This window comes from Cucumis melo, chromosome 10 (genome assembly GCF_025177605.1).
Source record: "Cucumis melo cultivar AY chromosome 10, USDA_Cmelo_AY_1.0, whole genome shotgun sequence".
Lineage (NCBI taxonomy): Eukaryota > Viridiplantae > Streptophyta > Magnoliopsida > Cucurbitales > Cucurbitaceae > Cucumis > Cucumis melo.
The window spans coordinates 2,353,557-2,371,314 of record NC_066866.1 but is presented as its reverse complement, the minus strand read 5'-3'; the positions used below and the strand labels follow the sequence as shown (position 1 = coordinate 2,371,314).

Below are 17,758 nucleotides of genomic sequence, written 5' to 3'. Positions count from 1 at the left end.
ATTTATAATTTTTTTTTTAAAAAAGTAACACTGCATCACATCTAATAATATTATAATAAAATTACTAATAACTATAAAAAAGTAAAAATATCATATTGATGGAAATGTCAAAGTATTGCTATGAAAATATGATAAAAACATAATAATCAAACTTATTCGAAGAATTAATAAATATTGGAAAGTTTTAACATCTATACATTTTTTATTATTTAAAAATATTTTAGTTGATCTGGGTAAATATAAAATTAAGATAAATTATAAAAAATAGTAAATTCGACAAATTACTTACCTTTTAAATCATAACAATAATAGATAATATGTTAATATGATAGACAAGATGGTAATACTTCTATTGATATTAATGACATAGATAGATAACGATCAAAATTTATCGATTTCTATCCCTAAATTTTGCTATATTAAAAATACTTTAATTTATTTTACTATATTAAAAAATGAATCAAGAATAAATAAAAAGTAAATAAATATTCTACGTTAAACAACCGAACAACTGCACGCCGATGACCACCGGTCACGGCCACTGTAAGTAAGTCGCTCGCCATCTCTCCCTCTCCTTAATAGGTTGACGCGGCTCGTTACGACCAAACGCCGCGGGCTCGCCGCCTTTCATCAACAAGAGGTTGACATCGTCACCACTCGCAGTCCAGACTCCAGAGACGATTCAGATTTTGCGTAAACGATGAAGAAAATCCTAACTGCTAAGCTCGTAAGCGAAAAACCCTAAGCATTTTAGTTACATTTTGCAAACGTAATTTCATTTGGTTTAGCAAGATTTGAACAGCGATCGATTGGGGAAAAGCGTTAGGACTTCGATTGAAGAATGTGGAAGAGAGTTCTGTGTTTAATTCCTCACAGGTCGTTTTCCTCTGTACCAGAAACTCCATCTCTTTACTCCTTCCTCCAACCCTCCCTTTTTGCCAAAAAGAGAACTCCATTTTCTCCTTCTCAAGACTCCACCGACCTCCGTCAGGATCCAACTCCTCAAACTTTAACTCCAGACCGTGTTGCCGCTGTAGAAACTGCCCTTCACAAGTCCCTTCTCACTAGCGACACTGATGAGGCATGGAAATCCTTCAAATTGCTCACGAGAAGTTCTATTTTCCCATCTAAGTCTCTTACCAATTCACTTATTGCTCACTTGTCCTCAATTGGGGACGTTCATAATCTGAAAAGGGCCTTTGCTTCTGTGGTGTTTGTTATTGAGAAGAAACCTGAACTGTTGGATTTTGGGTCTGTTAAAGCTTTACTGGCTTCTATGAAATGTGCCAACACTGCTGCCCCTGCTCTTTCTTTGATTAAATGCATGTTTAAGAATCGATGCTTTGTACCTTTTAGTGTCTGGGGCAAAGAACTTGTTGATATTTGCAGACAGAGTGGGAGTTTGATTCCCTTTCTAAGAGTTTTTGAAGAGAACTGTAGGATTGCTTTAGATGAGAGGTTGGATTTTTTGAAACCAGACCTTATTGCTTGTAATGCAGCACTTGAGGGGTGTTGCCATGAACTTGAATCTGTGACAGATGCCGAGAAAGTTGTTGAAACAATGTCACTTTTGTATCTTCGGCCTGATGAGGTGAGTTTTGGTGCTCTTGCTTATTTGTATGCATTGAAGGGTCTTGAACAGAAAATAATCGAGTTAGAGGTCTTGATGGGAAGTTTCGGTTTTACTCGTAAAGATCTCCTTTTTAGTAATTTGGTTAGTGGATACGTTAATGCGAGCAACTTTGCTGCTGTTTCGAAGACTATGCTGCGTAGTTTAAAGGATGAATGTGGATCACATGTGCATTTTGGTGAGAAGACATATTTGGAAATGGTTAAGGGCTTTATCCAAAGTGGAAATCTGAAGGAATTGTCTGCATTAATTATTGACGCTCAGAATTTAGAGTCTTCATCAGCAGTTGATGGATCTATTGGATACGGTATCATTAATGCATGTGTTAATATTGGATGGTTAGATAAGGCACAATACGTTCTGAACGAAATAAATTCCCAGGGAGTTTCTCTGGGCCTTGGAGTCTATATGCCAATCTTGAAAGCTTACCGGACAGAGCGCCGAACAACTGAAGCCACCCAATTAGTCATGGATATTACCAATTCTGGGATTCAGTTGGATGCAGAGAGCTACGATTCTCTAATAGAGGCATCAATGTCGAACCAAGATTTTCAATCAGCTTTTACTTTGTTCAGGAACATGAGGGAAACAAGAAAATCTGACACGAAAGCTAGTTATCTAACTATTATGACTGGCTTAATGGAGAACCATAGGCCTGAGTTGATGGCTGCCTTCTTAGACGAAATTGTCGAAGATCCTCTTGTTGAAGTTGGAACTCATGATTGGAACTCTATTATACATGCCTTTTGCAAAGCTGGAAGACTCGAGGATGCGAGGAGAACATACCGAAGAATGAAATTTCTGCAGTTTGAACCAAACGAGCAGACCTTCTTGTCCCTAATTAATGGCTATGTGTCTGCAGAGAGATATTTCTGTGTTTTAATGCTGTGGAACGAACTTAAGTGGAAGGTTACACCAGATGGAGAGAGTGGAATCAAACTTGACAACAACTTGGTTGATGCATTTCTGTATGCTTTGGTCAAGGGAGGTTTCTTTGACGCTGTGATGCAAGTTGTTGAAAAAACTAAGGATACGAAGATCTTCATTGATAAGTGGAAATATAAGCAAGCATTCATGGAGAATCATAAGAAACTCAAAGTGGCAAAGTTGAGGAGGAGGAACCACAGGAAAATGGAATCTCTAATTGCTTTCAAGAACTGGGCTGGTCTGAGTGCTTGAGATTTGAAACTTCTTTGATATGAAAGTCTAGCATTTCTAACATGTGGCATGTTGTAGATGCACGAATTGACAATTGGGTCGCTTCTCTTACTCTGAAGTTTTCAGCCACAAACAATGGTTTCCACTGAAACTCAATGAACTGAAGATTCGATGAATGTCCCAATAGTTCATTGCTGGCTGTTTTGCTTGAGGAAGGCCTGCGCCAAAACTTGCAGCTTCTGGAAGTTGGAAGCCTCGACTTCCTCGGAGGATGATCCGTTGAATGTAGCGAATTGTTTGAAATTATCAACTAGCAGATATAGAGTTGCAGAAGGAAAGAATAGTTAAAACTTGAATGGCTCATCGACAATACAATTTTGAATTCGTTAATCCAAACACATCCATAGGTTGACTTTCCAAATGCTTAAAACAGACATTAGAGACATGACATTTTTACTTTGCACTACTTGAAATCCATTCTCTATACTATTTGTAACTTTTGTTTGGTACAGATAGAGCTTGTTGAACGTATTGTCATTGGTATATTAAATGCTCAAATGTAAGTGATAGAGGCTTGAATTACGACCATACCTGAATAAGATTCTTTCTATAACTTATAAAGCTACAGACTATGTCTTTCAAGTGATAGACTCTTGAGTTCGAGAGTCATGGATAATACCCGGCTTTAGTAATAATCCATCATTCTATTTATAGTTCTCTCGTTCAATCTCTTGTATCCATTCCCTGAATGAAATATTTCGTCATTTTAATTTGAAATTTGCTGTAATTTTATTGGAGTAGTATGAGTTTGAGTTACTCTTTTAACTGTAGTTGAGTTCCTTAGTAACCTTACTTGCCTTGTATCAGTGGCTATATATATATACCATCTATAAATTATGATAAATTAATAAACTTGTACAAGTTCCAATAATAAAATTTAGATCTCTCATTAACATTCACAAAACACATATATTGATATATGCTATGAAAAATTATATTCGCAATCTTTTTGGGTTTTGAGAAAATATACATGTTTCGTCTCTATATTTTGAAAGTATACTTTTCAATTTCTAAGTTTTTGAAAATACGTATATTAAGTCCCAAAATTTTTAAAATATGTTATTTTAGTTCTCTAGTTTTGAAAATAAGTTTAATGACCATCCAAATAAAATGTTATCAGGTTTTCTCTTGCGATTTATTTCTATGGTCTTTCTTCTTTTCCTTTCGTTGGGATTTCTCTCGCTGGTATTTCTTTCCATCATCTTTTCCTTTTCCTCGCTGGGTTTTCTTTCCATCGTCTTTCTCTTTATCTTACCCAAAACTAATTTCTTTCTATCATCCTTATTCTTTTTTCTTTTTTTTCTACTGCTACTTCTTTCCCTAATCTTTCTTTTTTTTCTTTTTCTTTACATCTTACCCAAATATAATTTCTTTCTATCATTCTTATTCTTTTTTTTTCTTGAAAAAAATAAAAATGAGTAGTTGAATCTAAAACAATAGTTAAAAAAAATAAATCTAAACAATTCGTTTAGCCAAATCTAAACAATTGTAACCAAAATAATCTTTAAAAAATTTCCTTTAGATTGAATAACGAATTCTAAAACGATCCTACCGAAAAAGAAATGATTTGGCTACCTAAATTAACCAAATCTATAACGATCTTGGCAGCAAGATAGGGACATTTTTTTTTTTTGTATTTTCTATTGTGTACATTTAGGTTTTTTCGGTTTTTGGAATTGTTAACATTTTGCATATTTTTTAAAAAACTCCTTATTATTATTTTAATGATCCTACGATATTTCTTATTAGATTTTTTTATATAAAAAAAACTCATTCTCTCTAAATTTAATTTTTTAAATATTATTTTAATTCTAAATATTGTATAAATATTTTCAAAAACTAAAAAAAAATAGTTAAAAACTTCTAAACTCATTCTTGGGAATTAAGAAACCAAAAAGTAGATTTTAAAAATGAAATGCGCCTATCCAATCTTAAAAATACATTTTTTAAATTCGAAAGAGACGTATTCTTCGAATTTTAAAATTATTTTATGATTAGAATAAATCTAGTTATCAATAATACTCCATATATTACCAATTTTAGAATGAAATAGTTTGTATAGAGTAGTATTTAGATAAACACTTTTGGTGACCAATTTAGAATTTAGATTAGCTGTCTAAGAATTGATATTAAAAGAGAATAATTACAGTTCACACCTACCAATTTTGAACTTAAAATAAAATAATAATAAAAGTAGACTCCCTTAATGACGTGGCATTCCAGCTAGAGTGAGAAAAAAAAAAAGAGGCCGTCCCGTACAATTCGTACACCTCAGCACTAGTGGGGCCAACCAGCCTAAGGAAACAGTTAGTTAAGGTTGGCGCGAAAAGCAGCTATGGTTCGTTACTAATGGAAATTGAAAGCCGCGAGACTCTCGCACCGCCTTCCATCTTTCTCCATTCTTCCTCCCCTTTACCAAACCCTAATTTCTAGTTTCGCCATTTTTCTTTTTTCTGCTTTCTGCTTTCTTTTTCTTTTTTTTTTCTTTCTTCTTCCTTCGTCTAATGAGAAACAACACATTTTCGGAATCGGTTCCTGCATTTTTGTGCCTGCCGGGATTTTATTTTCAGGTATTTATGGATCTAATCTTTTATCTTTGTACTTTTCTTTTCCCTTGAGGTTTTGTTTTTTTTTTATTTTATTTATTAATTTGATTACAGGCTAGATTTTTATGGGTTTTGAGGATTTTTCCTTGTGTCGTTAGAGATAGACTGGAGCCGCCTATCGCCGGTGTCGCTTCCGGCGAGGTTTGGTGGTAGTGGTTATGTTTTGGAGTTGATTGGAACGGAAGGAGTTGTTTCATGCGTTTTCTGATTCAAGTGAGTTTCTTATTAACTTCGTTTTTGTTTTAGCTGAGGATGTATATTGCTGAAAAGAGGTTTTTGATTGATGGATTGATTTTTTTCTTCTTCAAAGTGGAAGAACTTTCTACTTATTTTGTTGTTTTTTTAGAAATTATTATGCAGAGCATCACATTGATTCTAATTATATAGCAATTGAATTGTTTAAAGGGACAAAGCTGCGTGCATGGTCTTGGAGAAATATCTGCTGCTTCTGATAGAAGCCAAAGCAACTCATGTTTAGAAACGGATTCAGGTTCTATTGGTGGAAGTGAAAGGAAAGCTAGAAACTTTGAAAACGGCGAGAAAAGTAGAACATATGGCAGCGAGGGGTAGTCGTGAAAGAAGTTCACATACAACAGGACAGCCAGATATAATAGGATTAGGTAGTATAAATTCTGGAGGTACTGGTGGCAAAGGCGTTTCGCTTCCCCCAACCAAACAGCTGGGTTTTGGGTCTGCATCGTCTATAGATTTGTTGGAAATATCAGATCTCGCTCAAGTTGGAGCAAATGTTAACCGACCTGAAGCAGACACGATTTGTTTGGCAAATCCTGGTCGTGGGATTTACCAGCTTCAATTTAAAGATGATGATAGCAATGTTTCCAGCAATTGTTCTTCCAAATCAGAGAAGAGCAGCGGTTCTCCATGTCCAACATCTGTATCCCAAGTGTCAGGTCTTACCCATGAGTCTGGTGGAAATGTTTTGTCCCCAACTCAATCCCCTTCTCTTCAAACAATGGATCGTATGGGAGGATATGATGAATCATATGACCCCTTTAGAATCCCATCTGCAGTTTTCCAAAGAAGTAGTTCTGTTACTCCGATGGAATGGAGTATTGCTTCAAATGAGTCATTGTTTAGCATTCAGGTCGGAAACAATAGCTTCTCCAGAGATCATGTGTCGATGTTGAGTGAGTTTGGTAAGTCTGGCGAGTTAACGAAATCTGGCAAGTTCAAAAAAGCAGACGAGTCGTTTGTGTTTAGCCAACCACCTGCAGTTATCACGTCAAGAGAAGCTGAAATGAAGAGTGCTGAATATGAAGAGGGTCCTAAAATGGCAGATACCATAGAATATAACATAAAGGATAAAGGGGGATCGATTACAGACGATGATCTTAGTGACAGAAACCTACCACCTCCAGCAGTATCATGGAATTCCTCTACCAAATCTCGGCACTCTGATAAAAGTCAAAGTAGCTCAGATTCATTCGCTTTCCCCATGTAAGTCTTCGCTCATTGGTCATTATCTATCTGTTCAAACATCGTTCGTGGAATTTATGTTTTCCAACTAAATGCTTACCTTCACTTGAATATAGCAATTGTTTAATGTATGATATTTTCGACCAAAAGGTAAACCTTTGCATGTTGTTGAACTGAAGGTGAAAAAATAAGAAAACAAATATCGTGCTTGCTTTAGATTGTTCTACTACGGAATTGGCCTGCCACGTAAATATCAGAACATTAAACCTTCTTAAGCCTCCACTGATTAATAAGTCATCTTATGGTCTCCTCTTAGGTTACTCTCATTTTCGTTTTTTTCACATCTAAGCTCCCCCTCTCCCCACGTTTGGCCAATGGTAATAAGAGTATAAGGAACTATGCTCTTTATGTGTTGCAGAAAGAAGAAGTGCGCATGCCCATCGTGTTACCGTTCTAACTGTAGTCAGGCGTTCTGCTACTGCTCGTGGCCACGTTGCTACCCTACATGGTCAAACTGTTGTTGCGGGAACTGTAGCAGGACGTTCAGCTATTGTTGGAACTGTAGCCGAAGAGGATTTTGTTGTCGCATTCAGACCTCTAAAATGTATGCTCCGTACTCTTCAACATTATTAACAATGTTAAAAGTGCGTCCAAGAAGTACCTTTTCTTTCAACCTCGTCTTTTTCTTGATGAATTTCTTATAGAGCATTTAGCTTACCGATTCTATGAGGTCATATCTCTCTTGATTATATCATTATCATCTAGCAACTTCATTAATGTTGTCAAAAGAAAGTATAAACGTCAAACTAACCGGTAAACAACTTTTGCAGTTTAGCCGATGAAGAGGCGCAGGCTGCATCCATGCCTAAGGATGCTAAATGTCAAGGCACTCCAGTCTCTTCAAAATCAAAATCGAAGTGTTGGTTTTCCTGTAGTTCATGTTGTTGTTCCAAATGGAGTTGTTCGTGTTCTTCTTGTTTCAAATGGATTTTTTGTTGGTGTTTTTATTGTCCCAAATGGAAGTGTTCGTGTTCTTCTTGTTATAAGCGGAGTTGTTCGTGTCCTTCTTGTTACAAATGGAGATGTTCGTGTTCTTGTTTCAAGTGGAATTGCAGTTCATGCTCTTGTTCCAAATGGAATTGCAGTTCATGTTCTTGTTCCAAATGGAGTTGCGGTTCATGTTTTTCTTGTTTCAAGTGGAGTTGCCTTTCATGTTCTTGTTGCAAATGGAGTTGTGGTTCGTGTTCTTCTTGTTGCAAATGGAATTCATGCACATGTTCATCTTGTTGGACATGCAGCTGCTGTAGTAATTGTCATTTTCGTGATTGTTGCCATTGTCGTCCATGTTGTTGCTTTCGACCTCATTGTCACATTTACCCTTCTTGTCATTTTTGTCGTTGTTAAACGGACATCGTCCTAAAAAGGACACTGTCACCCAATTTTTTATATTGATTCTTTAGGTATTTAGAGTCGTTAAATATAATATACTGAGTTCAAGCAAACTCCCTTTACAGTTTTGATTATCTTAACATGGATTGATAGTCATCTGTAGGAATATATTTGAATTCAAAGACAATTCTACTTTAAATGATATATTTGATTGATATATAAATTCTACATTAGTTATGTTCTCCTACGCTTAACAACATCGATATATTTGATTGATATATTTAATTGATTGAACATCGTAATGAGTAAAATAGACTCTACTTCCTTAATGTTCAACTTTAGTATGATCTAAAAAAACGGTTTGAGAAATGATTATGAATATAACACTTAAAGAACATTGGTTGAATTAGCAATATCAAACGATTAGCAATGTCAAACGAGCAGCTTTTATTGCAAAACAGCTTCGATACAATATCCAATATGGGGAAAAGCAATGCTCTTACGAATGAACTATGAAAAAAACCATATGATTTTAAGTAGAAAAAAGGATCAACTTATAAGTTAACAAGAAATTGATTCGTAGTAGCAAGAAGAATATCAACGTGCATCAAAAGTTGCTGCTCTTCCTTTTATCCAACTTGAGGTTAAAAGGAAGAAGAAATACGAACCACCTTGATCCATAAAATCTCCAACTGAGAGCCATTCAAAAATTCTCTTTCAAGACATGATTCACTCTACAAAGTAAGAAAAATAATCAAGTATAATAACAAAGGATCTCTTTACTTTAAAACACTAAGTTCTCTATGTTTCCTATTTTGAAGGCTCCCCAAATGTTTGATGGGGTTTGTGATAAGGGATTGTAACCACACAACATCACAAAAAAGGACCAGAATTGGGATTGACAACTATATGTCTTAAGGGATGAGCCACATTTTTTCCACCAGCATGCTTCACAAACTCAGCTGGTGACAGAAATTTCCCATGGCAAACACACATTATCCTCACTTCCTCCCCTTTTCCATACTTGTAAAGAATTCCTTCCACCCTTCTCCCATCTGGCCCGTCCCCTATCGTGAACACACAAGGCATGTCTTCCATTGACATCGTTGCCGCTTCCCTTCCCTTGTTCTCGCCTGAATCAGGTTTCTTGGATTGATTTTTCGTCTCTGTTTTGGAACTGGCAGATGGGTTCTCACACATCTTCGATCCTGAAGAACCTGCAGCCTCTAGGTTGCCTCGCTCTTGTGAGGAGCTTCTCGCTTCACCGTAACTGCTAGATCCTGCAAGATGGAAAACACCATTTTACAAATAATGCAAATATTTCGGTGATGGGACTTCTAATCCCTTCAGAATGGATTCACTATGTTCAGCATAAAAAGCTTTACTATCCTCGAGAATCATTCTTCACTGTTCCTATAGAATTTAATCAACATAAAACACAAGTGAAGAAAATCCGAAAATCAGCTGGAAAAATTAAATACTGCAGGGGAAATGCCTCAACCAAAATTATGTTTATAAAAGGAAGATAATTTCTAACTTTATCGTCATATTTTGAATAAATCCAGCTTGATTCACTAGTTTTAAGTTTCCAACAATCTTCAAAAACACTATCCAAATAACCGTACCTATAACCTAGTTTCCCAATTTTTTGAAACTAATCGACTCTAAGATACTAAGTAAAAGATACATGTTCTAGGCGTGATTCATCATATATAACTCAAGCAGTGCTACAATTCTATCGTATTGGAATAAACTTGAAAGCATTACCTTTGGTGAGCCCTTAAAGAAGCATACAGCTTCTTTCAAGTCCAAGAGCTTGCCTTAACAACCAGAATTAAAACAGATTTGAACGGGAGAGAGAGTTTATTTGTTCAAGAATACAGTACTTGCTACGCTTAATTGATCTCCTAATGCAAACTAGGCTAATATTGCTGGTGTTTAATGTAGCACATTTAATCTTATGCAACTTGTCATGCGTCAATTTTCACTACAGAACTTCTTTCTTCATAGACATTTTTGTTTAAAACAACACAGACGAGTCAAATTCTGCACCAATTATTCCATCGAGCAATCGCTGGAAATTTTCCGGTCACCTAGTACAACCTATTCGATCTCAAATTCCCAAACAAAGTCCTTTTGATCGAAAATTCAGTCAAACCTGACTCCTGAGTAACAGAACCAAACCGGAAGCTCTAGCTAAAGGTATGAACTAAATTATTTGTGCAAAATACATATCTTAGGTAAGGCTAGCAGAAAACTGATGCCATTGGGCATTAAGCCTTCAAATTAAGACGCATAAGCATGAGACACGACATGAAACCAACTTTTAAAGATGTACATGGACACATTGGAAGCCCTTAACTATAAAAAGCAACTGCCAGACAGCTCCAATAAGCCATAAATGAGCTTGGTTGCACAACCATTCAGATTTCAATGGTAATGCTGATACAAATCACAGATGCAGCAGATGTTGCACATCTTAAATAAACCGATAGAATATGATTTAGTAAAAGATAAGAGCTTAAAATGCTCTTTAAAGAATCAGTTCAAATGGCGAAGCAAGACACTTCCATTCAGATTATCACAGACCGTGCAATCCAAGAAGAAAAAATGGCACCAACCAGCCATCTGTACTTGCTACTTTATATCTTATAATGTGCTTTGATTTTCCTATGCTTATGGATTAGAAGTACCTTTCAGATTATGAATTGTAAGCTAAGAAATAGTCCTATCAGGAACTATACCCTTATTTTCTAATATCAAACAAATAGTTCCATGAAGAATAAATACCCATTAACAACCAGCAACTACTAGAGCTAAAGAGACATAACATTAGAAGGTGAAAGATGAGCTACCTTGGATCTGTTTGCTATCCAATTCGGACATCCCCGATGAGCTTCCGCCCTGCGATTCGGCAGAGCACTGAGAGGCGGGCTGTCCGACACCCGGAAAACCTCCGCCGTTAGTGCCTCCGCCGCCACCGGATGTACAGCCACCTTTGCCTTTGCTAATCTCATCCATAATTCCGCCAGTAAGAGCCTGTCGAGCAGCTGCAGCCCACGTCGGTAACCCAAATGGCGGTGCCACCGTCGTCGAAATACCGGAACCATGCCTTTTCTCTCTCAAATTCAATCCTGTAAGACCTTCAATTTCACGCCTCTCTTCTTCAAAACACCCACTAGTTCCCATCCCAATCCCAATCCCATCCTTATTCCTCTGCTTCTCAAACCGCCTCCTTTTGGCCTCCATTCGCCTCAACGTCTGCAATTCCTTCCTCTTCCTCCACTCCTCCTCTGTCTCCGGCGGAAGAGACGAGGTGCGAATAATCGCCGCCGGGTACGACACAGCTGCAGGAGTAGAAGCGTCATCGTCCCTCAAAAGCATGGTACCAGCTATGGAAGATGACCGAATAAGCTTCTTGGAATTTTTGTCAACCCCAAATCGACCCCCAAGTGAAAGCCCAAGATTAAGCTCAATCTCCTCTGTATCTTCTTCTTCTTCTTCATTAAAAGCTCTCCCAATTTGGGTCTGATGTGAATTGCTACATAAAAATCTCTGCAACAGATCTGTTGGGTACTTTTCAGTTTGTAGAGAAACTTTCTCCATTCCTCTACTTCCTCCTTGGTTTGCTTCCCCCATCCTTTAATTCAAAACAGAGAACCACCCCAAAATGCTTATACACCATCACGATCTCGTTTAACAAAACCCATAAAGAAGAAAAAACAGAATGAATGATGAATCAAAAAATCAAATGAGTTGTCAATAACAATACTCAAAGTAGCACATAAAACACATCAAAATATAATCTCAGATCACATTCCCTTATAAAAAATAAGGGAAATACCAAAACTCTTTCCATTATTCCAACAGTTATTCCTCTTTTTTCAAAAAAAAAAAATCGAAATCGAAATGAACAGTCTTGTAAAAAAAAAATCTCCAAGAAAGTGGAACAAGAGAGGAGGGAAATTAAAAAAGAAAATAGAACCCGAAATAATAATAATAATAATAATTGACGAGTGAAAGAGAAATCAAAGGAAACAGAGAAGCGGAGAGAGGAAAAAGGAGGAGCTTTTTCTCTCATCCCCCCATGAAAAATTAAAAAAAAAAAAAAAAAAAAAATTAATCTTTTTTTCTAAAATAAAATTAAAAAAATCCCAATTTTACCGAAAATACCCTTTAGGGAAAATATGCCTGCAGGAGACAAGTGGCATCCTAAGTCGTAAAATAAGGACACGTGGTCCGACCTGACACAAAAAAAAAAAAAGAAAGGTTTTGGTTTCTTTTTTAATAAAACTCCGCTTTTGTCCTTTTGGCGTGCCTATCAACAAAATTAAAAATAATTTTCCCAATTCAAGACACGTGTCGTAAATATAACGATTAATCAGAAATCGCCACGTATCGGTCAAATCTAAACATGCTGGCCATTCGACACGTGGGCATATGGATTTGGGCAAACCAAGCGGTGTTTGGTTTTTCCTCGGCTTTCTCTTTCTGTCTTACAACGTGGATAACGTTCTCAAGTTTAGACCTCGGTCAAATAAGGAATTGTAATAGTCAACGAGGAACCCGACCGAGGAATCGGCGAGGATAAAATAAGGGACCCACGTGAGGCAAGTTGCATTGCGATGTCTTTTTTTATTTTATTTTTCTTTTTTTAAAAAAAGGGAATTGAATATTAAAATTGCCAAGTTGGGAGGGAGTGGAGCCCGCTGGGTAATGTCCGGTGAAATGACACGTGTCGAAGTGGGTGAGGTTGGGAAATACTTTAGAGCGTGTCAATCATCAACTTGTTGAATGCGACGGCTCGGCTGTTCCTTGCCAACTTGCTGACACTAAGCATGTCGTTCTGTCGGAAAACAATTACCTTAATTTCATTTCTTCCCTTCTTATTTCTTATCTCTATAAGTCGGTTTTTCGATCAAATCATTAACGATTTTCATCCTTGAAAATCGAATGTCGATTAAATATTTCAATTAAATTTTTAATTACGAGTTCAATAGTTGGATTCTATCTTCTTAATTATGTGTAATACAATTAATTAGATCTATGCTTTCTTTCTTTTTTTTCTTTTTTCCTTTTTGTGATTCTTTGAGTTTTTAGTCTTTTTTTTTTTTTTGTAGTCTTATCATCAGAATCGTTTTTCTCTTTTTGTGAGACAGGAAAATCATGAGAAATATTTTTTTTTCCGATATGGTACTTTAAAAAAGTTTGCTTAAATTACATGTCAACTTCTGTGGATAAAAGTAGTCTAAAATGTCAATATATATACACTTCATTTTGGCTAAAATTTGAATGAAAACGTCTAATTTAATATATTTTTTTAGAAAACAATAATATTTATTGTGAATCTTTTCAGAAATTTTAAAAAAAATTGTATAAAAAAATCGGTCAAATTTTTATTGTTGACAACTTCTTTTTTATTCTTTTTATTATTTATTAGTGGTTTTTTTTGGTATGTTTGCTTAAACATTTGTTGTTTGTATTGATGATAGGTTGTTACTTTTTTTTTTCCTTATGTCTGGTAGAATCAATATGATTTTTGTTTGTTATGAGCCCTTAGATTATTCAAATATATATATAATCTGAATCTAGAAATTTTATTAACAGGGTTTTATAGTTTGATAAAAAATAATATAAAATTTGAATCTAAATTTAGAGAGACTAAAAAGCAGTTTTACTGGTAGGCTAACTTTTTGTGACAGTATTAAATCAGTTTTTTATATATATTATATAAAGTGCATAAAGCTAGGAGGGACTCAAGCTCCCTAAACTTATACTAAATTTGTTTGTAGAGGTATTTATTTGCAAAATTGTAGAGTAGCTTTAGATGAGGGGTTCTGATAGTCGTTCACTACTTTTTTTTTTTTTTTGACCATTTTCAAAATTATCCTTCAAGTGAGTGTTAATTATAAAGAATGAATGGTTAGAAATTAATTAAGAAAACATGTTTTTTTGAAAAGAAAAAGAAAAAACCCTTTTAGTTTGTAGCCTTTCATTAAATTTTAGACTTTAACAATTTATTTTAAATATATATTTTCAATTTATCTTTTTAATTGTATCATGTAGTAATTTATTTTTGTATTTTAACTTATTTTTTTAGAAATTAGTATCAATATTTAATGAAATTTATTGCACACCTAAATCTATAAACAGTTTAGATACTCAATATTTTTACAAAATATAAATTTACATCACAAAATAATAAAAATTGATAACTATTTTAAAAAAAAAAAGACATCGAATTTCAATGAGTTTTTTATTCAATTACCATATACTTAATCGTATAAATAAAAATCCTAGACGTCGTCTAATAAATACTTTTTCGTATTTTATCCATTAAATTTTAAAATAATTTTTATTTTGAAATTTAGTTAAAAATATAATTCTTTTACTTAAGATCGATACAAATTCGAATTTTAAAAAATGAAAGGAAATAAATTTTATTTTAAAAATAAAGAGAAAACCAAAACAAAATGGTTTTGCTAAACTTAGGGTTTTGTTTATTAAATGGGTTAATGACTAATATGCAAATTCCACCCTATAGTGTATTTTCTTTTTTTTCAGAGAACTATTTTTGTTTTGTTCTGTTTGTTGGGTAGTCTTAGTTTTTTTTCTTTTGTCTTCTTCTTCTTTTTCTTTTTTTCTTTTCAAAGATTGGTAGTCTTAAATTTTCAATTAGTTTAGCAAAGGATTTGTAACTTCTCCAACTTATATGTAATGTAATATGAACCATTTTATAATATGACATACTTTTTAAGGTTGTTGTTTCAAATTGATTTGTGTTCATCACAGCTATTTAAAATAATAATAATAATAATATATCAAATTGTCCTTCTAATACAACTTGTTATTCTTTATTAATCTCAATTAAAGGAATCATATGAAAAGATGTATAAAAGGAAGTTCATGTCAACAAAACTAAAGTGTGGTTTATAAGATTATAATGATGACAGCATGATCATAAGATAAGGTGATTTAGACAGATTCTTATATTAAATATGTGACTCAAAATTATACATTATAGTCTATGAGGAAAAATAGTAGAAGGGGGAAAAATAATGGAGTGGATGTGTATAATTAATGGGATAACATATAGAATTCAAATGAAAAATGTTGCAAAAAAGAGGACTATGTGAAGATATATATATTTGTTATATATAGGTGCTTTGTAATGAATGTAAAAACTAGCTGTCAAACCACTAATATTTTTTAATTATCGTGGATTTTTAATTACTCTCAAATTTCAAAGTTTATAATAGTTGGCATATCAAATTTATCCAAATTTAAAAACTTGACCTTTAAATTTCACAATATTGTGTAAATCGTACTGAATAAAAAAGTTCGGACATTTGATTTGTATAGCTTAATATGCAGGAATACGAATAACGTTAACATGTTTGTAACTGTTTGGTTTAATATAATGAAAATGAAAAATAATTTTGCAAATAAGCTCCCGGCGAGGATCGAACTCGCGACCTTTCGCTTACGAAGCGAACGCACTACCACTATGCTACGGAAGCACTTTTGATTCACAAATTTAAAATTTTATTAAATAAAAATATATGTTTAAACATTTAAATTAAACAATAAATAAACAAATAAGATCAAGAATGTATAGGTTAAAGTAGGGAGTGGCTAACAACATTTATCTTTGATTTTATAATGTTTTTGTTTTTTAACATACTTCAAAATAATTACTTTAATTCACAATCTTTTTTAAATAAAATTGCCCTTAATTTTATATGTTATCTTACAACAAATTGATGCATTTAAGTGAATACTATTACTAGGGGATGAAACAATGGTAAGGAAGGACCAAAATTAATATGTATATTTTTTTTATAAAGGAACGTTGATGAATAGGGTTTGAAGTCTTTGTATTGGTTAGAGGAGGGATTTAAATTCATTAATGGTTATTCTTTGTCTAAGTTATCTATTAATAAGTTATTTGAAACCGTATTAAGTTAACAGTTGAATTTAGGGGAATTTGAAACAAAGAGATGGTTATTGTAGTTTCAGAGAATTATAATTGAGTTGTAATAGTATGTGTTTGAAATGTATATTATTTTAGTTTATGTGTATAGTAATATGTGTTTAAAATGTAAAGTATTTTAGTTTAAGAAAAAAACAATAAACATTGTAGCTAAGAATAAAACAATAATGGAATGTAACATAGTAAAAGTTGTCACAAATGAAGGGCTTTGAAATAGCTAATTGTAGAGTACAAAATAGTATTTGTTGTAGCAAGATGCGGTTGTTAAAGTTGTTGATAATCTTTGTCTTAAACGCTCGATTGGAAATAGAAAAAAAAGTGTTTTATCTCAAACCTACTTACATGATGGTAGTTATATTGATACTTTTCAAAGTATATTAGTTTATTATTATTATTATTATAGACAATATTTTATATATGTGTTATTTCTTCTCATTTCAGTCTCATTCACCTTGTCTCGTCCAATTTAGATGATCATTGTTATCATTGACATTATTGAGATGCTAAGAATCTCACATTAAAAAAGTTGAGAGGACTCGCACTCTTTATAAAAAAATGAGCTATTTTTCTCGTTGTCAACTGGTTTTAAGATGAAATCTCGTACCAGTAAATATGGTATTAAAACATATAAAGTCCAAACGGATATTCGGTCCAACAAAATGAAATTCAGATTCAATCAAAACTAGTGAGCCCAAAAAGACACCATTTTGGGGAACAAATAGAGATGTTGGGAATCCCACATTAGAAAAACCAAAAAATTTCAAACTCGTAAAATAGATAAATTACTCATCACATTGCCAATTGATTTTGAAATAAAACCTTGTACTATCAAATAAATATTTGTTATCAAAGTCGGCAAACGCTCTCACCAACACGTGTTGGCTCATAATCCAACGAAAGACATAATAATTAAATATCGTAAAGTCGCACTTATGATGGGATATGTCATTACAATATAACACATCTCGGTGATTTTAGTTAGCCACAATTGTCATACCAACGCCAACTACGTAACTTGTAAAGTGGTCAATTGATCCAATTGCTATTATTTATTGGTTTTAATCCCCTTTATTGTAGTTTTATATTCTCATGGGATGAGTCACATAACCATTTTTCAAAAAGTTGTAAAATTACTTTCTTTTAACTATAATCATATGAAAACTATTTCAAAACCCAAATGAATATGCATAGGAAGATGACAATAAATTATACACTAACTTCACGATCATGATACTCTTACTATTATCGATTAATTTTGAGACAAAATCTCATTTGATCTAATAATACTCTCAACACGACTTCTCGATAAAAGGGCAAAAAGAAAAAAAAAAGCTCCCGGCGAGGATCGAACTCGCGACCTTTCGCTTACGAAGCGAACGCACTACCACTATGCTACGGAAGCAATGACACGAGAAAGTTGCAACATTGCTTATAAATATCTAATTTAAACATGGTCAGCGCTTTTGTATTTTCTAAGACCTACGA

At 33.9% G+C, this 17,758-nt stretch overlaps 3 protein-coding genes and 2 non-coding genes across 10 annotated transcripts; 2 read left to right on the top strand and 3 right to left on the bottom strand.

The window, feature by feature from the left end:
* Positions 1–515: 515 nt before the first annotated feature.
* Positions 516–3,413, top strand: LOC103489182 (pentatricopeptide repeat-containing protein At1g69290). The gene has a single exon (XM_008448211.3). It carries the CDS (start codon positions 842–844, stop codon positions 2,807–2,809), a length of 1,968 nt encoding a protein of 655 aa, XP_008446433.1. The 5' UTR covers positions 516–841; the 3' UTR covers positions 2,810–3,413.
* A 1,661-nt stretch (positions 3,414–5,074) lies between these two features.
* Positions 5,075–8,393, top strand: LOC103489558 (uncharacterized). Of its 6 annotated transcripts, none has more exons than XM_017044703.2 (5): positions 5,075–5,418; positions 5,509–5,667; positions 5,860–6,912; positions 7,310–7,621; positions 7,722–7,850. In XM_017044703.2, the coding sequence occupies exons 3-4, from the start codon at positions 6,008–6,010 to the stop codon at positions 7,593–7,595; spliced, it is 1,191 nt and encodes a 396-aa protein (XP_016900192.2). In that variant the 5' UTR covers positions 5,075–5,418; positions 5,509–5,667; positions 5,860–6,007; the 3' UTR covers positions 7,596–7,621; positions 7,722–7,850. The 6 variants fall into 6 exon arrangements, with proteins under 6 accessions (XP_016900192.2, XP_016900193.1, XP_016900189.2 ...); XM_017044704.2 differs by having other exon boundaries at positions 5,076–5,418; positions 7,310–7,535; positions 7,722–8,393; XM_017044700.2 differs by having other exon boundaries at positions 5,079–5,418; positions 5,553–5,667; positions 7,310–7,495; positions 7,722–8,393.
* A 546-nt stretch (positions 8,394–8,939) lies between these two features.
* Positions 8,940–12,389, bottom strand: LOC103489185 (ninja-family protein AFP3-like). The gene is made up of 2 exons (XM_008448221.3): positions 11,136–12,389; positions 8,940–9,560 (listed from the first exon to the last, which is right to left on the bottom strand). Exons 1-2 carry the CDS (start codon positions 11,917–11,919, stop codon positions 9,154–9,156), a joined length of 1,191 nt encoding a protein of 396 aa, XP_008446443.1. The 5' UTR covers positions 11,920–12,389; the 3' UTR covers positions 8,940–9,153.
* A 3,339-nt stretch (positions 12,390–15,728) lies between these two features.
* On the bottom strand, positions 15,729–15,800 carry TRNAT-CGU (transfer RNA threonine (anticodon CGU)). Its single transcript has one exon. It is a non-coding gene; the product is annotated as a tRNA-Thr (tRNA).
* A 1,803-nt stretch (positions 15,801–17,603) lies between these two features.
* On the bottom strand, positions 17,604–17,675 carry TRNAT-CGU (transfer RNA threonine (anticodon CGU)). The gene has a single exon. It is a non-coding gene; the product is annotated as a tRNA-Thr (tRNA).
* Positions 17,676–17,758: the final 83 nt, after the last annotated feature.